Here is a 27,575-nt window from a genome sequence, read left to right on the forward strand (position 1 = left end):
ATTGCAACGGTCGCCAATAATTGTGTTCGCTGAGTTAGGTGACTGGTCGCTGTGCAGTGTTCGCTGACTTAGCATCAATACACAACCACAGCAACATCTGATTTGTGAGTCCAGTACGTATTTAATTTTTGCCATAGATTCTGTACAGACTTAATGCTTCGTTTATAATGTTACGTTACAATGGCGGCCAAGCAGCTGTATTAGGTAAAAGTAGTACGCTGGTCTTTCATCTAGGTCAAGGACATGCAGGTGACAGGCTGATTATCATAGGCTCAGAGGATCACAGGCAAGTCTTACAGGAAAACAAATGATAATAGTATTCTTTATTTCTACAAGTACATGTACAAGGTATACTGCTAGCCGACATCAATGACATACTTCTATACAGAAAGCCTCTTTGTTAAGGTACTTAAGTTGCCTGTTTTAACTTGTAAGGTTTAAATAACAAGTTATTACAAGGACTCCAGTGGAAATGAGTCACTTTCTCTGACTTTTTTGGGGGTTATCCTAGGTAATCTACACATACGCTGCTATATATGACAATTTATATCTACATAGTATACTTTTTTGTGTGCCTGCAACTTCTTTGTGCCCTCACAACCGTTGTAAAAAAAAAAACTATGTATCCAAAGCCTAAATTATAACTTCTTCTAATGCCCAGCCGAAGGAGTACCTCACTGGCAACTATCCTAATACTCTATTTCTAGCTCCAGCTAAATCTACTGAAGTCTCACTAGTCATTAATTCATTAAAAAACAAAGCAAGAGATCTAGATAACTTGCCATCATTCATGGTGTTGTCTGGTGTTGTGCCTGTGGGTTCTGTCACAACTGTCAAGAAAGCGTTTTAGGTCAAGGTTAATATTGGAATTTAAGGTCCTGTAGATGTAGATTGCACAGTAGTAAGTGTGGATGTACTGAACAGGGAGTAAGTTTAGATCTATGAAGAGTGGGGGGGGGGTGTTGCCAGGGATGGGATTTAGTGATTATTCTTACTGCGGCTTTTTGTTGGGTTATTATTGGCTTTAGGTGTGTTGCTGCAGTTGAACCCCAAGCACAGATAGCATAGGTGAGGTATGGATATATAAGTGAATGGTATAGCGTGAGAAAAGAAGTTTGCGGCACGTAGTATCGTATCTTGGAGAGGATCCCAACCGTTTTGGATACTTTTTTGGTAATGTGTTGGATATGGGTGCTGAAGTTCAGGTTGTTGTCGAGGTATAGGCCTAGGAATTTGCCCTCATTATGCCTGGCAATTAGAGTGTTGTCGATCTTAATGTTAATTTGCGCATCTCCTGCTCTGCTACCAAACATAATGTAGTAGGTTTTGCCAGTGTTAAGCATAAGTTTATTGGCTGTCATCCAAGTCGATATTTTGATCAGCTCCTCATTAACAATGGTGTTGAGGGTGGCAAGATTAGGGTGAGAGATGACATAAGTCGTGTTGTCAGCAAAGAGAATGGGGTTCAGGTGTTGAGATACATTTGGGAGATCATTGATGTATATGAGGAAAAGCAGGGGACCAAGGACACTTCCCTGCGGAACTCCAGTATCAAGTGGCTGTGTTGTTGATGTTGTGTCTTTAATGGTGACATACTTATACCTATTAGTAAGGTAAGATTTGAAATATGCAAGCGCATGGCCTCTTATACCATAATGGTCAAGTTTGTGGAGTAGGATGCCGTGGTCTACTGTGTCAAAAGCTTTTCTTAGGTCAATAAAAATTCCTAGTGGATATTCCTTATTTTCCAATGCTGTGTAAAGCAGATCTAGCATTTTTATGATTGCATCGTTAGTGCTTTTATTTTTCCTGAATCCAAATTGGCAGGGGTTGAGTATGTTTTGTGCCGTTATAAATGAATATAGTCTCCTGTGCACGAGTTTCTCAAAGATTTTGGATAGCAATGGTAAGTTTGATATTGGCCTATAGTTGTTTAAATCTGTAGGGTCACCACCTTTATGTATTGGTGTAACCCTTGCCGTCTTGAGTAGTTTCGGGAAGGTGCTAGTTTCTAGTGACTTGTTAAAAAGTAACGAGATAGCATGCGAGAGGACATGGGCCGCTCTCTTGTACAATAATGGTGGGACATGAGACAGATTCCCTGAGTTATTTTTAAGTGACTTTATAATCTCGGTGACTTCCGTGGGCTCAGATGGAGCAAGATAGAAGGAATTTGGGAAATTCCCATCTAGGTAGTCCCCGGCATGGGTATTGGTACGTGGGATTTTATTGGCGAGATTAGAACCTATGGTTGAGAAGAAGTCGTTTATCTTGTTAGCTGTGTCAGTGGGATGCAGTGGCGTTTCATTAGGTTTAGTTAGGACAATATTCTTGTTTTTTTTTCAGTTTGTGGGTCCCTAGAATCTGAGAGTGTGTTTTCCAGGTCTTTTTTATATCTCCTCTTGTGTCAGTGAATCTACTGGAGTAGTATAGTTGTTTGGCTTTCTTTATTACTTTGGTGAGGACTGATGAATAGTGTTTAAGAATATCTTTGTGTATTAGGCCCTGTCTATATTGCTTTTCATATTGATGTTTCTTATCAATGGATTTCAGAATGGTGCTGGTTAGCCATGGGCAACCAAGCCGTTTGTTTGTGATCTGTTTCGTTTTTATAGGACAATGTTTGTTGTATAGTTTAAGTAATTTGTTAAGAAAAATGTCTGTCCAGTCATCAATACCATTGGCCTTGGAGAATTCTGTAGGCCAGTCAACAGTCTCTAGGTCAGCTGTGAACTTCCTTATTGAGGCCTCATCATAGAGTCTAAATGAAACTTTGTTGTATTCAAGTGGTGGTTTACTGTTTGTCAAGGGGAAGGTAGGGTAGTGGTCTGTAGTGCTATCTGTGATTATCCCTGATTTAAGGGGGCTAGTATATTGGTCCATATGTGGTCTATTATGGTTGCACTTGTTTCAGTGAGCCTGGTTGGTTTAGTTATTGTTGGTATGAGAAGTGTGTTGTTCATATTGTTGATGAAATCAGTTACAGGCTGATCATCTAGTAGGCCAAGGTTAATGTTGAAGTCTCCAGCTAAGAGAAGGTGGTGCTTATTCATTTGTCTGTTTGTTATTAGATCCTTTAATTTCTCACCGAAATTTGGGATGTTTGTGTGGGGTATCCAGTAAATGGCACCGATTGTTATAGGCGTCTTAAGGTTTTTTACAGTAAAATTAGCAAAAATGTATTCTCCATATTCATCACTAAAGCAAGTGGTGCTAATACAAGATAATTGGTTAGAGTAATAGTTTGCAATACCACCCCCAACTTGGTATGGTCTGCAGTTGTGGATTGCTGTGTATCCTGGTAGAGGGTAGATATCTATTGTGTCCTGCTTAAGCCAGGTCTCAGTAAGAATAATGCAGGAGAAGGGTGTCTTAAGTGATTCAAGGAGTGCCAGGAGGTCATAATAGTGTTTGCTTAAGGACCTGATGTTGTAGTTAAGTACTGATAGACTTTTAGCATTGTTTAGGATAGTGCTGGCTTGTGATGCTGTGTAGTAAAGGCAGTTACTTTCCAATAGGTTTTGGTTGTGTGTCAGATTATGGAGGTTTAGATCAGGGTCAACATGATCAATCATCTTCTAGGTTTAAATTATGGTTATTTATATCCTGAGTTGTGTTTTGAGTTTTAGTACTGATATCTGTAGTGGTGGGAAGTTTGGACAAGTATATAGCTATAGCATTTTGGTCATGTAGAGTATAGTCACTAATACACATAATGGAGTTGGTGTTGTCTATGTGTTGTGCTGGAATGAACTAAAGTACAACTAGGTATAAACTCTTCAACATTTCTCGTGTCAGTCTCATACTATGACTATGCAGGAACGCAGTGCACATAAAGGGCCTGAAGATCTGGAACTCGCTGCCTGAACCAGTAAAGGATCCCCTGGATGTATTTATAAATTTAGGACTTTGCTAAAAAAAAAAATCATCTTATCTCTCCAAATCAACCAAAACATCTGCTAATTAGCTATACATGTATTGTGTGATCTCTAGGCTTTTAACTTCTGCCAATCCATGAAATATCACTGCCTGTACCATTACTTGTAATATTGCTTTTATTATGTGCAACTTCAAGATAATTATACTTATAAACCTCCACCTTACTACCTCGCATTAGTAGTAAGTATAAATAAAATTGTAAAACAGTTAACCACTACATGTATTTCTTGTCTATTTTTAAGTATTTACTATCTACTATTATCTTGTCTAGTTTTAAGTAGTTACTATGTATTAGGATTAGTCTGCCCGAAATGCCCCGGCATGATAGTGGCTATTTTTGTACTTAGCAAAACAAAATTGTGATTACACATTGTAACCCTTACAAAGAAATAAAACTTTTATCTTATCTTTATCTACTGGTGACTCGTGATTCAAGTGGTAAGTAGTGCCTTTGGCTCACAATTAAATGGCCTGAATTCAGTCCCACCAGTTGCCTTTTCACCTAGCAGTAAGTAGGTACCTGGGTGTTATCTGTCTCCTGTGGATTTCATCCTGGGGATGTGGATCAAAGGACCACAGTGGAAATGAGCCAAACATTGTGGCTTTATTGAGTTATCTTGGGTTTCTAACCCTCCAGATTAATAATCAAATTAACATCTTCAAAAGTTATTACCAATTCAGTGCATTTCTATATTTTTCTAACTATTTTTTTTTCCAATTTGAGTTTATTCTTGCTAGTTTTGTCTTTGTTATATATCTAACTTTATTCTGATCTTTCATATACTGTACTGTATGCATCTCTCTATCTTTATTTCTACAAGTACATACAGTGGTACCTCAAATTTCGAACAGCTCCCAACTCGAACAATTATGTAAGTGTATTTTTGTAAATGCTTTTGTAAGAGTGTATTTTTGGGGGTCTGATATGGACTAATGTAATTTACATTATTCCTTATGGGAACAAATTTGTTCTGTAACGGCACTTGAACAGCCTTCTGGAACGAATCTCAGCCGATATTCGAGGTATCACTGTATATGATAAAACTTACACAGACCTAATTGACATCGGTATCATACTATATAGAAAACCCCTTGTTATGCAGACCATTTCAGGCAAATTTTTTTTTTTTTTATTATCACACCGGCCGATTCCCACCAAGGCAGGGTGGCCCGAAAAAGAAAAACTTTCACCATCATTCACTCCATCACTGTCTTGCCAGAAGGGTGCTTTACACTACAGTTTTTAAACTGCAACATTAACACCCCTCCTTCAGAGTGCAGGCACTGTACTTCCCATCTCCAGGACTCAAGTCCGGCCTGCCGGTTTCCCTGAATCCCTTCATAAATGTTACTTTGCTCACACTCCAACAGCACGTCAAGTATTAAAAACCATTTGTCTCCATTCACTCCTATCAAACACGCTCACGCATGCCTGCTGGAAGTCCAAGCCCCTCGCACACAAAACCTCCTTTACCCCCTCCCTCCAACCCTTCCTAGGCCGACCCCTACCCCGCCTTCCTTCCACTACAGACTTATACACTCTTGAAGTCATTCTGTTTCGCTCCATTCTCTCTACATGTCCGAACCACCTCAACAACCCTTCCTCAGCCCTCTGGACAACAGTTTTGGTAATCCCGCACCTCCTCCTAACTTCCAAACTACGAATTCTCTGCATTATATTCACACCACACATTGCCCTCAGACATGACATCTCCACTTCCTCCAGCCTTCTCCTCGCTGCAACATTCATCACCCACGCTTCACACCCATATAAGAGCGTTGGTAAAACTATACTCTCATACATTCCCCTCTTTGCCTCCAAGGACAAAGTTCCTTGTCTCCACAGACTCCTAAGTGCACCACTCACTCTTTTTCCCTCATCAATTCTATGATTCACCTCATCTTTCATAGACCCATCCGCTGACACGTCCACTCCCAAATATCTGAATACGTTCACCTCCTCCATACTCTCTCCCTCCAATCTGATATTCAATCTTTCATCACCTAATCTTTTTGTTATCCTCATAACCTTACTCTTTCCTGTATTCACCTTTAATTTTCTTCTTTTGCACACCCTACCAAATTCATCCACCAATCTCTGCAACTTCTCTTCAGAATCTCCCAAGAGCACAGTGTCATCAGCAAAGAGCAGCTGTGACAACTCCCACTTTGTGTGTGATTCTTTATCTTTTAACTCCACGCCTCTTGCCAAGACCCTCGCATTTACTTCTCTTACAACCCCATCTATAAATATATTAAACAACCACGGTGACATCACACATCCTTGTCTAAGGCCTACTTTTACTGGGAAAAAATTTCCCTCTTTCCTACATACTCTAACTTGAGCCTCACTATCCTCGTAAAAACTCTTCACTGCTTTCAGTAACCTACCTCCTACACCATACACTTGCAACATCTGCCACATTGCCCCCCTATCCACCCTGTCATACGCCTTTTCCAAATCCATAAATGCCACAAAGACCTCTTTAGCCTTATCTAAATACTGTTCACTTATATGTTTCACTGTAAACACCTGGTCCACACACCCCCTACCTTTCCTAAAGCCTCCTTGTTCATCTGCTATCCTATTCTCCGTCTTACTCTTAATTCTTTCAATTATAACTCTACCATACACTTTACCAGGTACACTCAACAGACTTATCCCCCTATAATTTTTGCACTCTCTTTTATCCCCTTTGCCTTTATACAAAGGAATTATGCATGCTCTCTGCCAATCCCTAGGTACCTTACCCTCTTCCATACATTTATTAAATAATTGCACCAACCACTCCAAAACTATATCCCCACCTGCTTTTAACATTTCTATCTTTATCCCATCAATCCCGGCTGCCTTACCCCCTTTCATTTTACCTACTGCCTCACGAACTTCCCCCACACTCACAACTGGCTCTTCCTCACTCCTACAAGATGTTATTCCTCCTTGCCCTATACACGAAATCACAGCTTCCCTATCTTCATCAACATTTAACAATTCCTCAAAATATTCCTTCCATCTTCCCAATACCTCTAACTCTCCATTTAATAACTCTCCTCTCCTATTTTTAACTGACAAATCCATTTGTTCTCTAGGCTTTCTTAACTTGTTAATCTCACTCCAAAACTTTTTCTTATTTTCAACAAAATTTGTTGATAACATCTCACCCACTCTCTCATTTGCTCTCTTTTTACATTGCTTCACCACTCTCTTAACTTCTCTCTTTTTCTCCATATACTCTTCCCTCCTTGCATCACTTCTACTTTGTAAAAACTTCTCATATGCTAACTTTTTCTCCCTTACTACTCTCTTTACATCATCATTCCACCAATCGCTCCTCTTCCCTCCTGCACCCACTTTCCTGTAACCACAAACTTCTGCTGAACACTCTAACACTACATTTTTAAACCTACCCCATACCTCTTCGACCCCATTGCCTATGCTCTCATTAGCCCATCTATCCTCCAATAGCTGTTTATATCTTACCCTAACTGCCTCCTCTTTTAGTTTATAAACCTTCACCTCTCTCTTCCCTGATGCTTCTATTCTCCTTGTATCCCATCTACCTTTTACTCTCAGTGTAGCTACAACTAGAAAGTGATCTGATATATCTGTGGCCCCTCTATAAACATGTACATCCTGAAGTCTACTCAACAGTCTTTTATCTACCAATACATAATCCAACAAACTACTGTCATTTCGCCCTACATCATATCGTGTATACTTATTTATCCTCTTTTTCTTAAAATATGTATTACCTATAACTAAACCCCTTTCTATACAAAGTTCAATCAAAGGGCTCCCATTATCATTTACACCTGGCACCCCAAACTTACCTACCACACCCTCTCTAAAAGTTTCTCCTACTTTAGCATTCAAGTCCCCTACCACAATTACTCTCTCACTTGGTTCAAAGGCTCCTATACATTCACTTAACATCTCCCAAAATCTCTCTCTCTCCTCTGCATTCCTCTCTTCTCCAGGTGCATACACGCTTATTATGACCCACTTCTCGCATCCAACCTTTACTTTAATCCACATAATTCTTGAATTTACACATTCATATTCTCTTTTCTCCTTCCATAACTGATCATTTAACATTACTGCTACCCCTTCCTTTGCTCTAACTCTCTCAGATACTCCAGATTTAATCCCATTTATTTCCCCCCACTGAAACTCTCCTACCCCCTTCAGCTTTGTTTCGCTTAGGGCCAGGACATCCAACTTCTTTTCATTCATAACATCAGCAATCATCTGTTTCTTGTCATCCGCACTACATCCACGCACATTTAAGCAACCCAGTTTTATAAAGTTTTTCTTCTTCTCTTTTTTAGTAATTGTATACAGGAGAAGGGGTTACTAGCCCATTGCTCCCGGCATTTTAGTCGCCTCATACGACACGCATGGCTTACGGAGGAAAGATTCTTTTCCACTTCCCCATGGACAATAGAAGAAATAAAAAAGAACAAGAGCTATTTAGAAAAAGGAGAAAAACCTAGATGTATGTATATATATATATGCATGTGCGTGTCTGTGAAGTGTGACCAAAGTGTACGTAGGAGTAGCAAGATATCCCTGTTATCTTAGCGTGTTTATGAGACAGAAAAAGAAACCAGCAATCCTACCATCATGCAAAACAGTTACAGGTTTTTGTTTCACAGTCATCTGGCAGGACGGTAGTACTTCCCTGGGTGGTTGCTGTTAATTTTATCCCCAGGATATGACCCATGCCAGTTGGCATGGGTCGTATCTACTTACTGCTAACTAAACATGGAAGATGTCTTAAGGAAACAGGCCCAAGTGTTTCCACCCATACCTGGAATCGAACCATGGACCTTATTGTGTGAGCTGAGTGCACTGCCAATTGAGTTATAGGATACCCAAATGTATTCCTCCTCTTTCTGTGACTTTTTATAATGATTGACTATCAAAAGGATACGAGTTAGGTTAGCAAGCCAAGTGAGAAATAAGCGAGTCTCCTTTTCACCTGCGGCATATGTTAAGTTAGAAAGCGCTTTTTTTGGTTATTAACCTTGGCTATTTCCGTTGGAAACATCTTTGTTCTTCCTAAGGATACAAGCTGCAAAAGCTGGTTAACTGTTTGCTGCTTAATTACTACTAAGTGAATAGAGGCAACAGTGGAAAGACTTACTATATCTCTCAAAACCTTCTAATCAAACCTGGGTCCTCTTGGCTTTGAGGAGGAATGTTCTGCCACTGAATTACTTGTCACCTATTCATCTGACAGTAAATATGTACATATATTTAGGAGTTAGGTAGGCTGGTGTGGGTTGCATACTAGGAAGAGGCCCCATTAGAAATAAGCTATACCGTTCTTTTTGGTGTTTTCTTAGTTGAGGCATTTTTTACTTGATTGTATTGTACATTCTAAAAAATTTTTATTGTCCATGTTGTTTGTTTGGTATATATTACCGTTGTTTTTATGGGTAATAACCTTGTCAGTTCCATTTTTCGTGTGTTTTATCACACGATATTATATTAATGTGTACTAAAAAAAAAGCACCAAACATGATAAATTTCTATTTGAGTTACAAACCCCTGCGATTAATTTAAAAATAGCTGCTACATGTTGACATTAAAATTGAGTTTCTCTATGAAGACAGAAAATGTCTTCATATTGACAGTATTTGAATTTCAGGGTGAATTTGGATCATTTGTGTGTTTTTTTTTTTTTTTTTTTCTTTCTTAAAACTGTATTTCTTTCCATGAATACTGTACTTCCTTTCCATGGATCTGGGACACTAACGATTATGAAGGATAAAGTTGTAAATAAGTAATGCAAGGCTAAAAGTAGCTAAGTCCTATTTTGTCTTTTACTATATATGCATTAATTTTGTAGTAAATGCATTTTCTTTTTTTAGGTTTAATTGACAAATTGTTATTACTGTGGCAACTTAAGCTGAGGCAGTAAAAAACTAAGGATGTTATCTGGAGGCCATGGAGAAGTGAACCCCAATTCGTCATGGCATAGCAGTCGTGGTGCATGGCTCTCTTACCTAGCAGGTGTCTTGGCACTACACCTCTTTCTTCTGTCCATACCATTGATTTCTATACCAACAGCCTGGACACTCACTAATGTTATACACAACCTGGTGAGTCTTAAGCACTTGTTTTTGTCATCGATCCATGCACTAATGTTGATACTGTACGTGTTGTATACAGTGTGCAGTACAGTAACTCGCTCGTATTCACAACTTTGGTATTTGCCAAACTTAGTTTTTCAGAGTATTCTTATTTTGAACCAGGGAAGTGCAGTACAGTACTGCCACTTTGTCATTCATATGTGAAGCTGAAGCCTGTTAAATATTATGCATCGGCATGACTGTAGAACTTTTCTGTCTCGTGAACATACAAAATGACTGGCAAATTTTATAAATATTACATGTATCTACATACTTGCATTCAGTATATAGTAAACACTACTTTCCTGTGTTAATAGTTTTTTAGGTAGTGTGTTGTGGCATCTGCAGAAAGTTAGTTTATTAATAGATGCAATGAGGGGAATGTACCAGAGTGTAGTGGTGCTAACATTTTTGTATGATGTGAAGCATGGTCTTGCAATGAGAACACTGGAGGCAGAGCAGAAGTGGTGTGTTTACCTGGAGTCAGCCTACCTGGAGGGTGTTCCAGGGGTCAACACCTCCACGATCCAGTCCATGTGAATGTTATGAAGATAATAAAGTGTGAAGAAATTTGAAGAGTGTGTGGTGGTATGAAAGATATAATAAGGAGCTGAGGAGGGGGTTGTTGAGATGGTTCTGTCATTTTGAGAAGATAGAGTAAGATAGATTGGGTATAAATTTGGGATGAACAGAAGGTGTATGGGATGTCCTAGGCAGGGTTAAGAATGTTTGCTGTTGCCTGTGTATATAAATATTCATTTACAAAATAGCCCTGTTTTAAAAATAGTTGTCTATGCAGACTGTAGGTTTCATTGAGGGTACAGTTCTTTGTCAATACAGTAGAACCCCCATATCTGCAGATATGGTTTCTGCTGTGTCAGCTATCCACAGTTTACGAATATTCATTTGTAAAAGACATTATGTACAGAAATAAAAATGACAACAATATGAAATGATAAAACCTGTGGGCTTTGAGGATCAGTAAAGTTAACGTGTGGGGGCAGCGAGAAGTGTGTAAGAAAGAATTAGAATATTTCCGAGGAATAGATTGTTACATGGGTCGTGAAATAGAATCGGTAGGAGGAGGCGTGTTGGTGTCCATCGGGGGTGTCGTCTCTGCTATATAGCTGGAGATAGCATCTAACATCTCGGTTGATAAGGAAGCCAATGAAGCCATGATGTCAGAGACAGGAGACACAGTGCAAGTGAAAGTTGGAGTAACTATGGAGGCATCCAAAGAGGTCTGAGGAGGGTGGGGAGTATGAGCATGGAGAGATGCACTGGCTGGGGGAGAAGAGTCCTGCAGTGTAACAGGAGAGGAAGGAGGGCGGAGGGCAACTGTGGAAGAAGATGGGGGGGGGGGACAGGGGAAGAGGGAACTACACTAGGGAGAAGGTGAACCTCTATTTTTGTGTGAGAGCTGGAAAGAGGGTGAGAACTAGTCTCCGAGGTAGAAGATAGATTCTGGACAGGAGATGGCCGCCAAGAAAGTGTAGGTCTGTGAGGTCTAGTAGACTGAGAAGTAAGCGAGCGAGATGAAGAAGTAGAGGTAGAAAGTGGTGCGGAGGTAGGAGTGTCAGAGGGTAAAACTGCCAAAGCATTAGAAACTGGGGTGACTCCGGAAGACACGGACGCAGAGGGATTGGGAGGTGAGAGGTGGGAGGACTGTCGAGGTTGGAGGTCTGCGGGCTACTCGAGCATACGGAACACGAGGAAGTTTTCCTTGAAGGCGGAGCTAAGAGACTGCCATAGTGTAAGTAAGGCCCTTACACTCTTTAAGGTAACTGATCTCCTGTTCATTACGATAGACCTGTCACCAGTGGGAAAAGGAAGGATGGGGGTTCCTTGCAATTGAGACAAGAGGGAGGAAGACTACAAGACATATTGGAATGCTCTGCTGCACTGCAGATCGGGCATTCCACCGCAGATCTACAGTGTTTAGCGGGGTGCCCAAAACGCCGGCAATTATGACACTTTTGGGGGATCAGAACTACTTGACACACCTCTAAACGATGGCTCGCAATATAGACAGAGAACGGAAGTTCACGGCAATCGAAGGTTAAACGAGCGATGTTACTAGGAAAGCACCTTCGCCCATGAGCGGGCAGGATATATGTATCTACCTTTAGAATAGGGAGGTTTTGAAGGACTAATTGTTCTAAAATATCATTGCCGCAAGACAAAAAAAAATCACTGTGCAATGGTGCGCGGTAAGACCACAGTACCACTGCAAGAATTAAGAGTAGCGTGCTTACGAACAGTGACCGGTGTGTTATCTATGGAAGTGATGCAGGAGAGAGCATGAGCTTGCTCTGAATTCTGTATTTACGACACACTCGCTGCTTCAAAGAGTGTGGAAAGATATATTTTGGCCAACGTGCCTTAATAGAGTTTTATCAATTCCATGATCAGACAGATAATCCGTTTGAGACATTGTTTGTAAAGAAAAGAATTTTGTCCATTGCGCACTCGTTAGCCCGGTACACAAAGGTAGTGAGTGTCATGTAGGTCGTTTTTGAGTGATCATTGATGAACTGTCATCAGTAGGTTGTCTTGGATGTTTAGGAGTAGTACCGCAGGTGGTCTGACCCGAGGGAGGTGGGTGATCCGAAAATTGTCGCACGGTATTTGGGGGAAGCCGGACGCATTGTGAAATGCATGCTAGAAGTAGCGACATGAACAGAAATGGGTGACATCTCAGCACCTGAAGCAGGTGACGAAGTGTCACCAGCAGAAGGTACAGAGGTATGAGAAGAGTTGAAAGAATGGACCGATTACGAAGCCGGGTTAGAACAAGGTGTGGGATCAGAATGGGTCCTGGGAGGAGGAAGGGTTTCACTAGATGAAGACACCATAATAATAGATGCATCTTCTGTGGTATCTCCTTTCTTGTTATTTTAAGAAAAAAAAAAAGGAAAGGAAAAAAAGGAACAGCGGAGGGACAGTTGCTAGGAGGCATGGAGGGGCCAAAAGCTCGCCCCCCATCTGAGAGGGCCTCGAGCCCAATGGTGGTGAAGATGCAGCATGGAACCCGTGCCATACCCTACCCTTCACGCCAGTAAACCAGCACTCCGGGATAGCAGCCTCACATCTACCAAGCTACCTCAGTGGACAAAACAAAGGGCGGTCGGAAATCCGCCACAAGGCACACCCCCTTCAGCTTCCACCTCCCAGAACCGACAGGCAGCTTCCGGGGAGACACCCATTACCCGAAGGGCACCCCGCCCTCTTCCTGGAAATCTGGGAAGGGTAGCAAGGCACCTTCAAATAATTCAGATTCTACGGCAAACCACACCACCCCCGAGGGACCTCACGGAGTGGGATGAACTCCAGCACGCTACCTCCTACCTAGAAACTGTAATGCCAGAGGGGAGGACCCCAGAGGCTATAAACGGGATGGGAAACAAGGGGAGGATGGGGAGAGGGGAGGAAAGGGGAAAAAAAGGGTAGTATGGGGAGGGTGGGGTAGGGAAGGGAGGATTGGGGGGTAATTAGGTTCGGTCAGAGGAAGAAGACCAAGAGGTCCAGTTCCTCAGACCGATAGCATCTTTACCGCTGCAAGGAGCCCCCCTTAATCCTTTGACTGTTTCGGTCATATATATACGTCTTGCAAGCCACCGTGTTTGATGTATACATGCTCAAAAATTCTAGCGGCTTCAAATCAAGCAGGAGAAAGCTGGTAGGACCACATGTGAGAGAATGGGTCTGTGTGGTCAGTGTGTACCATATAAAAAAAATCCTGCAGCACGCAGTGCATAATGAGAAAAAAAACTCCGACCTTTTTTTTTTTTTTTTTTTTTTTAATTAAAATGCAGACTTTGTAGTCTATTTTTGTATAGTATTTATGGTTGTATTCTTATTTTCTTGGTTTCAGTTGATAGAATGGAAACATATAGAAATAGAGGTGATTTTGATTGGTCTTACTATGAAAATAACCTTGAAATGGAGCTCAAAGTAGGGGAAATGTTTGATTTTTGCAGATGTTCAAAAGTAAACAAATGATGTCATTTTCAATAAATGTCCAAGTAGCCATTCTAATATGCAGTCATGAATGGGTTGACATTACTTATACAATTATTACAATATTACAGTAGTCTGCATAAGAGTAAATCTTCTATTTTTTGTTTGAATAAAAATTCAAAATAGAAAGCAATATCAGAGGGGCCTGGAGACGTGACTGATGAACAAAGAAAATGTTGTTTTAGAGCCAGGAATATTTGCATTGTTCATTCTGGACTATTTTGAAATTGTCACATTTTTTAATTTTCATGAAACTGGCTAAATTGCAAATTTTTTCTGACCATGTTATTGGGTAGGTGAAATCGGTAAATGGGCAGTTTCTTGTACTCAATCGATAGAAAAAATGGAGTTCTAAAGAAATAGCTATGAATTTGGTCGACTGGAACAATGGAATTAGCTGAAAAGTGGGCGAAATCGCCGATTCATAAATATCGCCGAGGTCGCTAATTTCGCGAGACTGTAATTCCATCAGTTTTCCATCAAGTTTCGTTCTTTTGGTGTCATTACAATCGGGAAAAGATTCTCTATCATTTCATAAGAAAAAATAATTTTTCTTTTCGGAAATTTTGCGACACCAGGAGACACCTCAGGATTTGGGGTTGCGACAGTCAAGGGGTTAATGTGGTTTGAACGAGACTTAGCTTTTTTCTGTCTCACTTTCCTAATGTATTGACAATAATATTAGTTTTATTTTTTTTTCAGGCAAATTACCTATTTCTTCATCAGATTAAAGGGACTCCATGGCAGCTACTAGATCAAGGAAAATCTCGGCTGATGACTGCATGGGAACAAATTGATTATGGACAGCAGTATACAACGACTCGCAAATTTATTACAATCATTCCCATTGTCTTGTAAGTGAAGTATAAAATATTGTTGAAGATTTTGCCTGTGAAATTCTCTAATTTTGGAATGTGGTATTAGGAATGCATTCAGCAATACAGTGGTACCTTGACTTATGAGTTGAATTCATTCCATGACCGAGCTCATAACTCAATTTTCTCGTACATATATCAAATGAATTTTCCTCATTGACATTAATTGAAATGCCATTAATCCGTTCCAGCCCCCAAAAAACAACCCCAATTTTTTTTTTTTTTGTTACAGGTTTTTAAATAAGAAAAATGTATTTATAAATAAATATAGCATAAAAACATAAAACATAATAAAAGTGAATGGAAAGAAACACTGGTTTTATAAAGTGTATTTACCTTGGAGATCAGACGACTTGGGTTAACGGAAGATGCTGGTGGAAGTGGAGGGTGGAAAAGATAGGCAGAGGAGATTGGAGGAGTTTGTTTCATTTCGTGCTTTTTCAGTCGCTTTCATTAGTCATAAACTATTGCTTAATCGTTTAACTTACTTGCTACACTCTTAATGATACACTTTATTGCTGAACTTAATTGCTACAAATTCTGAGGCATATCACAATGGTTAGAAAAAAGAAATTTTCCAAAATAACTACACAAAAAGCACAAAACACGACCACAACACCAGAGAGATGTGGGATGAGGTAACCACATGTACTGAACGAGAGATGCAGGATGCTGGGTGGATGTTGTGACGTTCGCTGCGCCAACTACTGGCGGCATATCTGAAGCTCACTCGTAACTCGGATTTTGGCTCGCAACTCAAAGTAAAAAATCGACCGAGCGACGGCTCGTAACTTGGAAAACTCATAAGTTGGTGCACTCGTAAGTCGAGGTCCAATGTACATATTTTATAGTTACTGATCAGTTTTGATGAAAATATTGTAGATGTATTAGTGATATTGGATTATGAAATTTAATTCCAACTGGAGCAATAGTTTTGGCATTATTATTACAGTATTTTATATTTATGATCCTCTTAACCCTTCTCTCTTGGCATGCAACTGATGCACATCTCATACAGTCCATCCTAATTCCGAACGTTGTTATAGTATGGTTTTCGAAAATGATAATAAAGTTCTGTATAAGGTATGAATGTGTTTTCCAAAAGTTTCATAAAATTTTGTTGACATTTAGTGTAACCCTGTCTCTGTGGGACACAGCCAAAGTGTTAAAAAAAAAAAAATTAATGTAAATAGCTTGACTGAAATCTTTAGAAATAATTGACTTGTACATGTTCGAGTAAAGATAAATTGCTCAGTTATAATATTTTACTTCGAATAATTGTGTAAAGAAATCAGTGTCATGCAGAAGGCTTAATTAACATATTTTCTGGCGTTTTATCCATTGCCTTGTCGAGGTGAGAAGACCTCCATTACAGGATACATTGCCAATCATTAGAGTCAAGAATGAGAGTACTTCTGTAATCTTTTGACTACCGCCCACAGGATGGGTATGGGATGCATAATAAAGACATTAAACTAACAAACTCTTGAGTGTAGTAAGGTACACAAATAACCCGCACATAAAAGAGAGAAGCTTACGACGACGAAACGTCGTCGTAAGCTTCTCTCTTTTATGTGCAGGTTATTTGTGTATCGTTCCAGTCACGGTATTGTGCCTTTTTTTGTTATTTACTTGTGTAGTAAGGTATTGATCAGTGTGCTGTATTAGTATTTAATTCCTGTTTATTTTTTGTTGCAGATTTCTTCTAGCCAGCTTTTACACCAAGTATGAGTTTAATCACTTTGCCATCAACTTTGCAACTCTTCTCATGGTACTTATCCCAAAATTGCCACAATTCCACATGGTTCGACTGTTTGGCATCAACAAGTATTAAGTGTGCCAAGACAAAGTACAGCAGTGCAGTTAAAACATCAGATAACCAATATGATGAAAAAAGGTATTAGTCTGGAGAATCATGATGCAGAGGATTTATGTACCTAGTAAGGTTAACTATGAAAGAAAGTTATATATAGTAGTGATTTATTTATTGAAAGATGTACAGTACAAATGTTAAATTTACTTTTGAATAATCTCAACAGCTGTGACATCCATATGTAAAAAATGTACTGTATGTAGATAAATGTGTAGATATTACCTCTCCAACATTTTTATGGACAGATATACATGAACCTCTCATTGTTGTAAATTCCTGTATATTCTAATATATTTTAGCTACCAATTTTTTTTTTCTAAAAGACATTACTACCATCCAAAACTTAGTTTTACATATTTGTTATATACTACTTCATTTCATACAACTGCTGAATATGTTCAAAAGTACCAATCTTTCTCCCATTTAGGAGAGACTGAAATTTTTTCTTGGGCTAAATCAGACTTTTAGTTTCTTGTTCACAAATGACATGCATGTTCTATATTACAACAGTTCCTGTGCTAAGCCACAAGGGCTATACAGCACTGCAACCTTTTAATAATAAACACATTTTTGGGCGTGTAACTAACACTACATGCAGTATATTTACTCATTTGTTCCATCTTTAGTGTGTTATAGCAAAAAGTACTTAAGTTACAGACAATTGATATTGTGTCACTGACAAAGTAAAGCAAACATTAATTGCTGTAAGCTTTTACCAAAATTACATTGCCAATTTTTTTTTTATTATCACACTGGCCGATTCCCACCAAGGCAATTATTGATGTGAATTTTAAAAGAAAATTCACTTGCTGATAGTTGTTTCAAGGCATATTTGAAAATAATTGTTTGCTTTAATATCAACTATTTAAATACAAGTATTACATATCCAGGTAAGTGACAAAATAGAACATTATCATATTGTCTGATGTAATATCTTGTAACATAAAAACTGTATCTACCATGCAAGTCTGATTCAGAACTGTCTCATGGCTACTGCTTCTGTATTCGCAACAAGGCAGATGTCTTGTTTGATACTGAATGGCATAAAGTTGTATCCTAGTAAAAATATTGAAGACACACTAAAGCTTCAGCACTGTATTACAACTTAGTTCAAAATAGAAATTTTCCGTATGCAAGCTACTTTCAAGATTAGAGATCTTTTTATTTATCTGCAGTGACTTGTTGCCCATCAAGGTAGGGTGATCCAAAGAAGGAAAGATGTTCACCAGAATTGCAAGGACATTATTTTTTCATTGCTATATTTAAGAGGTAAGTGCTCACCCTGTAGGTATCATACAGTACCTGGGAATTCTGAAGCAATCAGGTTAGGTCCAAGGAAGGGGAGGACAAGTCTAAGCCCATGCATGGAGAGCCCTACCCCAGCCTCAAGGAATCTCCCTTGAGGGGTATAAATACAATATGTTTTCTTCTTTGGGTCATCCTGCCTCAACAGGAGACTGACATTCAGTTAAAAAAAAATTACCCTTCCACTCACTCAACCCTCAAGTTTCTTTGCTACTTTTTGTAATCTTGGTTTAAAGTTATCTTCTGTCAGTGCTCTTATCTAATCACATCAGATAACATTCATCATTGTAGTTGATGACTTGCTAAATCCTTTTCTAATTAAGGAATGTATGGGATGTAGAACACAGGTAAAAATGCCTACTCATGAATCCTATCACACTAAAGTGTAGCTTGAGTAAATATTGAATATTAACTTATATCACGAATGTCTGTGTAGAATAAATGCAGCATATTTATTGGCTTCATCATAAAAAGCACTGTGCGATCCTTGAATTTAGTGCTTAGTTGTGTGCTTATAATGATATAAAAGGCAATGTTTTTTTCAATAATAATAGCTTTTATACATATATTGAACACAATTGGGGTCAAATTCTTTTAATGACAGGTGGGTTGCTTTATCTAAATTGAAAGATTCTGATGATGCTGTACAGTACTACCTAAATGAAAACATATATGAATACCTAAGGGAAGTGTCCTCACAAAAACAAAAATCAGGATAGGAAGCTTGTAGAGTGAGACAATACATCCTACAGTAAGTTTTATTTATGGTTGACTTGTATATGGAATTCCCAAAGGAAATTAAGCATTAGGGGCTTTGATAGTTGATGTGATTTAATACAGATACTGTAGTTAATATATTATAGCAATTTAATTGCAGTTAGCCCTAATGAGAAAATGTTTAGGATGAATGATTCGGTGATTGAGGAGTTTATTCCCATGGTAGCATTAAGGATTTTGGGGGATATTTAGGCAGTCTGAGCAGTACTATGACTGGAAGGCTTCATGAATAAAATAATAGGCAATTTGAAGATGCTGATTAACTTTGACAAGGCTATTTATAGTCAATGAGTAGACAGGAGATGGGCCCAAGAGTTTAAACTTTAACCACTTCCCTAATACCAGGAAATCTAAATAATAATTCAGTTACTTCATATGATGTTAAGACACATCACAGGATGTGTAAAGATTTAAATTCTACCACTGAAATGAAGGAAAATACAAAAATGTTCTTTATAAGTCCTTTAAAAACAGCAGGATTTGAAAATAAATGAAACTCTGTGCACCACCCTGGAGGTCTCTCGTATAGTTGCTAGCAAGGGAGTTAGCTGGTGCTTACCCTAACTGTTGACTGATGCGGCAGTGTTATGCCAGAATAGGAGGTAAACTGCTGAGTACTGTACTGTTCTGTACTATACTTTAAAATATGAGAATTAATATTCAGATTCTTGGACTATAACCCTGTGTTTTTTAAATATACAGTATGTTTTATAGCATAAAATATTAATACCCAATGGTTTTTTGCCATAACTACTGTGCAGTGCAAGAATTTGTTGACTTGTTCATGCTAATATATAGCTTTCCTTGACAAATTCAGTAAGTACTTGCAGAATTCAATTACTTAATAATTTTACTGACAAACCACAAATAGATTCAATTATCCAATGGTTTTCTGGTGGCACCCATTCCTTCAGGCTTGGCACATGACCCATACATTGAAAACCAACCAAAAAGATTTTATTCAAATTGAAGTCAATGACTTACCCATACCTAAATCAATTTTTAGTATGGTCATTCTTTCTTATGAATGTTGATATTAGAGTAATAAATTTTATTATTCAATGGTTTTAGGGTGGCACCCATTTTTTCAGGCTTGCCACACGACTCGCACATTGAAAACTCGCCAAAAGATTTCATACTAACCAGATTAAAGTGATATGTAAAAGAGATATGGTCTCAAATAAAATGAACCCAAATCTGCAACAAACAATTCTGTATTCACTGATTTTAGATACACAAAACCTCTAGGAACAAGTTACTGTGTAAATTTTGGGGGCCAATTGTATGCTTAGCAATATTGGAGATTATTTTTATATAACTTCCCAAAATCATCAAAATATTCTTGGACACTTTTATAGTTGATAATGTTTATTTTCCAGATAGTGTCTGATTACAGTAGTCCCTTCTGTATCCGTGGATGATAAGTTCCAAGACCTACTATGGATGCCTGAAACCTCATATAGTAGCAAACCCTACATATAAGTTTTTTGTTTACATACGTACCTCTGATAAAGTTTAATTGATATGTTATGCATAATAAAACATTACATTGTTGATGGTTGGGGATTGTTGACAGTGGACATGGTTTGTTTTTCAACCCTTTGGAAAAATATCGTGATACAAAGTTTTCTTTTTCTTGATCTTGTCAAACATTTGCTGGAGAGGTTCTAATGCTTCACTGATTATACAGGTATCTTTAATGCTGTGTTCCATCATGGGATTGTAATTCATGATTTTTCCTTTAAAGTCTGTGTATTCCAAAACACTTCGCCAAATTTTTCCAAAGTCCACATTGCTGGTTCTGTTTCAGTTTCTTCTTCCTCTGTCGATGACCTGACAAGCTCTTCTAATTCCTCATTTGTCAACATTTCTCTATGTTCTTCCAATTCTTCATCAATCATATTGACAAATCCCTCTCCACCAACTTGTCTTGCTAAGTGAATGATTTTCTTCACCTCTCCATTGATAGCCAGGAAGCCTTTAAAACCATTCGTGACCTCACTTCATAAGTTCTTCCAACAGGCATTGACAGGGTGGGAAGGCTTCACCATGTTACTCACAATGGTGCGCAATTTGCAACTTATGAATTGTTTATTTCTGGAATTTTCCACTTAATATTTTCGTGCCACGGTAAACCACGGAAACCAAATATGTGGATACAGGGGCTCTACTGTACTGTGTGAAGACAAGCAATTTTAATACTGTAATATACCAGTATGGAGTATTTCATTGATGTAACTAATTTCCTGTGTAATGTATTTGATAACATAAATGTAAGGAGCACATGGGGCTGCTCTAAGGACTGAATTGTGCAATTTTCACTTACTGTGAAATTCATCATACTTTAGGCTCTTCATTATAGCTCATACAATAATGATAGGTGGAGGGAAAGTAATGGTGTTTGCTACACAATTTGTATAAATTAAAAGTGCATGGTATAATATGAGCTTTGGATAAAAAGTTAAATATACTACTATCCCACAGTTAAAGAATGGTCATTAGAGGAGTACATGTACTTAACCCCTTCAGGGTCCAAGGCCCAAATCTGAAGTGGTACCCCAGTGTCCAAGAATTTTCAAAAAGAAATTTTTTATTTTTTCTTATGTAGAGAATCTTTTTGTGAAGGTAATAAAACAAAAAGTACGAAATTTGATGGAAAATTGACGAAATTATGCTCTCGCGAATTTTGATGTGTCAGCGATATTTACGAATCGGCGATTTTGCCGACTTTGACTCCCATTTTAGGCCAATTACATTATTCCAGTCAACCAAATTCTTAGCTATTTCACTAGTATTACTTCTATTCTATCGATTGAGCACAAGAAATCGCCAAGTCAAATGTTTCAACTACAAATTAAAGTGATCGGAAATTGTTAATTTGGCCAATTTAACACAAAGTTCAAAATATTCCAATTTCAAAATAGGGTCCAGAATAAACAATGTAGGTATTCCTGGAACTAAACTAACATTTCCTCTGTTCATTAGTTATATTTTGAGGCTTTACAAATAATTTTGATTTTTTATTCACATAATGAATTTTTATTCACACCAAAAAATAGAAGATTTACTGTTATGCAAGACTGTAATAATTGTGTAAATATCATCACCATATTTGTGAATGCATATTAGACCCACCAGCTGGCGTGTATTAGACGTGTGAGGTTGTTTACTCTTGAATGTCGGCAAAAATTTAACATTTCTGCTACTTTAAGCTCATTTTCAAGCCATTTCCAGTGCTAAAACCAATCAAAATCATCTCTATTTCTGTAATATGTCTTCCATTCTATCAAATGAGACCAAGAAATCGCAAATACAACTATAAAAAACATACGAAGAAACACTTCAAAGTCGCTGTTTTAATTGAAAAATCATGATTTCAGTTTTTTTTCCTCTCATTATACACAGTGTGCTGCAGGATCTGTTTTATGTGGTGCACACATACCACATAGATGTATTCTCTCATATCTAGGCCCAAATGTACCACTCACAGTTTATCAGAGTGAGCTGAGCTCATGACGTAGATCTACGGTTTGGACCCTGAACGTAAAGCCGTAGATCTACGGGACGGACACTGAAAGGGTTAATTGTTAACTGGTAATTGATATCTGAACTGGCTTATGGAAATTCGGATTACTCTCAACTGCAACTTCCCCACCCCCTGAATCTCTAAACAAAAGTTATCTTGCTCACACTCCAATGGCATGTCCATTAAAAACCATTTAGTCTCCATTACCTCCCAACATGCTCACACAAGCCTGCTGGATGCTCAAGCCTCCTGTAGTACACCCTCTCCATTCCTAAGATGACCTCACCTCTCCTATCTTCCACCCCAGATTTATAAACCCTTTGTCATTCTCCTCTCCATCTTTTGTATATACACAAGCCACCTCAACAATCCCTCCTCAGCCCTCTGAATTATACCCTTGCTGATCTATCACTTATTCAGTATATACTGTGGTAATTAAAATGCTGATAAACTGTTAAGGTTGGGGGAGTTTCACCAATGAGGCTTTTGCAATTTTCATGCATATCTGAAATAAATGATAACATGGAATAAGTTTCTATGTTCTATATAATACAGTATACGTATATAGTTATTGTTTTGCAGCTGAATTTTTAGCAATATTATACATTATGTAGAAGCGATTCAAAGAATTGGTAAAGATGCTTACAATCATGAGCCTTTAAATAATGATCATTACTGTAGAGACCATGGTCCATCAGTAACACTTTCATAACCTAAAATACTATGAATAATCTTGTAACCTGACTGGGCAAATGAGACGTTACTTATGGAATACTGTATGTTCACTCTTATAATGCTAAGAACCTTTAATTGTACATTCTTCTCTGATAAAACATGTTTTCATAGGCATTTTTAAGGTAAATTTTAATTGCTCTACAGTTCTCTACAGTTGTCTCATTGTTTTCTGTGTAGGTAAATGTATATTTCATGTAAAAAAAATATTTTTTTTTTTTTAATACTTTTGGATGTCTGGAACAGATTAATTGGATTTACATTATTTCTTATGGGGAAAATGAATTCGGAAATCGTCAGATTCAGGTTTAGTCACTCTCTCAGGAACGGATTAATTACGATAACCAGGGGTCCAATGTATGTATGTATGTATGTATATTATGTATCTTCTTTCTTTCAACACACCGGCCGTATTCCACCGAGGCAGGGTGGCCCAAAAGGAAAAACAACAGTTTCTCCTTTCACATTTAATAATATATACAGGAGAAGGGGTTACTAGCCCCTTGCTCCCGGCATTTTAGTCGCCTCTTACAACACGCATGGCTTACGGAGGAAGAATTCTGTTCCACTTCCCCATGGAGATAAGAGGAAATAGACAAGAACAAGAACTAGAAAGAAGATAGAAGAAAACCCAGAGGGGTATGTATATATATGCTTGTACATGTACGTGTAGTGTGACCAAAATGTAAGTAGAAGCAGCAAGACGTACCTGAAATCTTGCATGTTTATGAGACAGAAAAAAGGACACCAGCAATCCTACCATCATATAAAACAATTACAGGCTTTCGTTTTACACTCGCTTGGCAGGACGGTAGTACCTCCCTGGGCGGTTGCTGTCTACCAACCTACTACCTATATATATATATATATATATATATATATATATATATATATATATATATATATATATATATATATATATATATATATATATATATATATATATATATATATATATACACATACATACATGTATATATAATTCTTATTGGAATGTGGATGTGCTTTTATTGGGAAACTGTACAGTGAAACCTCTATATTTGTTGGGTTACATTCCTAGAGACCTCAGAAATATGAGGCATTTTTATTACCAATTTCCTACATATGGAAAAAAAAAAATTTATAATGCTTGACTTATTTTTACCCTCCCACAAAGGTACAGTAACTTGTAAAAGTAAAACAATCATTCAATAACTGTTCTATCAGAAGTGTGCAGTCATTATAATTCAAATGATCCTCTGAACTGCAACATCAAATTCCTGTTAGAGTGCAGGCACTGTGCTTCCCACCTCCAGAATTCAAGCCCAACTTACCAGTTTTTATGAATCCCTTCATAAATATTACATTGCTCACATTCCAATAAAAAAAAGCCACTTGCCTTCACTCATTCTGATCTAACATGCTCACATGAGCCTGCTGGATGCTGGAACCCCCTAGAACTCAAAACCTTCATCCCCTCCCTTGAATTTTTTGTGGGACAACCCCTAATTTATACACCCTTTAAGTTATTCTAATCTGCTGGAGCTTCCCTGCAAATGACACCTCAACAACTCCCTCCTTTACCCTCTGAATGTAACTTACACAGTCTTCCATTTTCTATGCTTTGAATTCTCTGCATGCTATTCTTTCCTGCACAAACCCTCCTATAACTCCAGACTTTTCCTGTGAACTCTAGCACTACATTCTTAAATGTAACTCATCACTCTTCAATCTCCTCATTACCTGTAATCTCTCTAGCCCACCTTTCTTCCAACAGTTACTTATATCTTCTTCTGTCTCTAGTTCATTCACTTTCACTTTTCTATCACCCACTGATTCCATTCTTGTTCTCTATCGGCTTCTTACTGTGTCTATACCACTAAATATTGATCTGACACATTAGTTGCTCCTCTAAATAAACTCACATTCAGAACTCTACTATCAACCTTTTCTCTAATAATAAATAGTCTACCAAACTGCTGTCAATTTCACACATGGCAGGATAGTAATGCTTTCCTAAGCAGCTGCTGTTTACCAGACTACCAAATGGTCATATAGTGTGCAAAAGAAATTCATTTGGTGAAAAAACAGTGGAGAAAAAATATTCTGAATTTAGCCATAAATCCTCAAAAGTTATTTTAATAGCAAGAGAGGAGAAACCATTTTCCTGAGAGGCTGAATCTTTTGTAGATGATTTCTTTAGCGAAAAACACAAGTTTGTGTGTAAGGGTAAAGCAAATATGGAAGTCTCACTAATTTCTGAGATATATGTAATCTCTTACTGGCATGTATACATGCCATACTGGATTGCATATATTTTCTTACATATAATGCCATACTGGAATGCATATGTTCTCTCACCAGGATATGAAAGTCCTAATTATATGCCCTTACTAGGATGTACAGTATATATACCTTCACTGAAATGCATATACAGTATTTCCTTATTGGGATATATACACGTATAGTATACCATTACAGGGTTACATGCATGCTTTTACTGTGATCTGTACAGAAGTATGCAGGTCACTCCAGCAAATACTGTACTGTTCATACTAATGAATATTATAAATAAAATATTCACTGATATGTATTTGCTCAAGTTACATGCATACTTGTAACTTAAATACTTGGTTATTGTGGCATGATGAGGTGTATTAGTTTTTCAATGAAGTAATAACTCTCAGTGTTTTAAATAGGAAATTTGTAGGAGATATTAAGGAGCCTATGCATCTTTGATTTTGCTAGATATTTGAAATACTCAAAAGAAACAAAAAAGATATTTAATTGCTCTCTTCATTTTGGCTATGTTGGTTTGTATTATAACATACACAAATAACCCGCACATAAAAGACAGAAGCTTACGACGACGTTTCGGTCCGTCTTTTATGTGCGGGTTATTTGTGTATCGTTCCAGTCACGGTATTGTGCCTTTTTGTTATTTATTATAACATAACTAACCAATTTCATTTGTTTAATAACTTGAAATGTATGTATGACTTTTTGTTGGTCATATGGCAAACAAATTCTCTTATTTATGTTGTGATCATTTAGACAAAAAAAATCTGAAATTTGACTTTTCTAGTAATATGGAATTAAAACATTAATATATTGATACAGTATTTCATTATTTGCTACATCAAGCACACTTTTTTTTAGATTAAGATATAGATATAAACAAACAAACACACGTGTATATGCATGCAGGCATGTGTGTGTGTTTTATATAATTACATTTTATTTATTATCACTGTCTATAATTCTAAGCTCCTGAGATGACAATATGTAGTTGTAAAATCTAATTTGTATTGATACAGCTTACATACATTAACAACCATAAATTTATAAGCAACTGTAGTTGATAAAGACACACAGGCAGTAACTGAAAACTTATTTAAGACGATTAAAAGTGCTACCTGTTCCTTTATCATTTGAAATTTGTTGGTAATCCCATATCATCTACCACTGCTACAAGTGGTTGTTCATGGGTGTAGAGTTGTCCAGGGTGTTAGTCATATCCTATTAATTTTTTTTGTAGTCCATGATGTCCCACATCTATTAGAGAGAAGATAAAGGAGTATTGTTTGAGGATATTCTTGCAGGAATATATTTTGTTCCCAATATGCGAGTGTTTTTACTAAAGATTTTATGTCAATAAGTAAAGGGTATAAGTAGATTGGATAGGACACCCCACCATTGTCAAAGCTCCCAAAATTTGCTATGTACAGTACAATAAAGAATTTGTAGCTTTTCCAGATGAACATTTTTCCATTGTAGTTCTCCTTCATATTTATGTCTGAACATTCTTGGTGTCCTTACACTGGGATAATTTTAGTATCCTGCACAGTAATAACCAATAGCTCAGTGATACTTTACAGGGAATGAAGTGTGTGCCAATCTGACAAATTTGTTGATGTCTTTGTAGCCAATTTACTTTTCAGGATTGTCATTCCACTTATTATAATACTTAGATAAGGCTGTATAAAATATTAAATATTAATTTCATACAAAGATGCTTTTAGAACATATATTACAATGTATGTTTGGGATATTGTCATGTTTGGGCTAAGTGAGCTAGTTTAGCATATGAGAGCATGATAATTATCACTCTTTATTATTGACTTTGTAATACTGTATATCCTCATAATAATTATATTTTTCCCTCTTGGTAGGATCACCAATGCTACATGTGATCATCTACAGGTTTTTCTTGCACTAGTCATATCTAATGAAATATACTTTGTAGTGAATTATAATAAAGTACATATGTATATACAGTAGGATTTTTTCTCCTTTTTTGCAAGTTTAAACATTTTTTAATGCCATTGTCATTAATGATATTAAAATGCAATGGTGTTTCAAGTTAGTTTCTTAGAATTAAAAAGAAGAAAGCTATTCCAGTGATTTAAAA

The 27,575-nt window shown here is 37.5% G+C and overlaps 1 protein-coding gene across 7 annotated transcripts; it reads left to right on the forward strand.

Moving 5' to 3' along the window:
- ORMDL (Orosomucoid 1-like) lies at positions 1-27,437 on the forward strand. 7 transcript variants are annotated; one of them, XR_008409085.2, is made up of 5 exons: positions 1-113; positions 9,817-10,047; positions 14,800-14,951; positions 16,671-16,869; positions 20,307-27,437. XR_008409085.2 is itself a non-coding variant. In XM_070102103.1 (4 exons), exons 2-4 carry the CDS (start codon positions 9,877-9,879, stop codon positions 16,804-16,806), a joined length of 459 nt encoding a protein of 152 aa, XP_069958204.1. In that variant the 5' UTR covers positions 1-113; positions 9,817-9,876; the 3' UTR covers positions 16,807-27,437. The 7 variants fall into 7 exon arrangements, 6 of the variants coding, with proteins under 6 accessions (XP_069958204.1, XP_053652481.1, XP_053652483.1 ...); XM_070102103.1 differs by having other exon boundaries at positions 16,671-27,437; XM_053796506.2 differs by having other exon boundaries at positions 5-104; positions 16,671-27,437.
- Positions 27,438-27,575: the final 138 nt, after the last annotated feature.

Source organism: Cherax quadricarinatus, chromosome 80 (genome assembly GCF_038502225.1).
Source record: "Cherax quadricarinatus isolate ZL_2023a chromosome 80, ASM3850222v1, whole genome shotgun sequence".
Lineage (NCBI taxonomy): Eukaryota > Metazoa > Arthropoda > Malacostraca > Decapoda > Parastacidae > Cherax > Cherax quadricarinatus.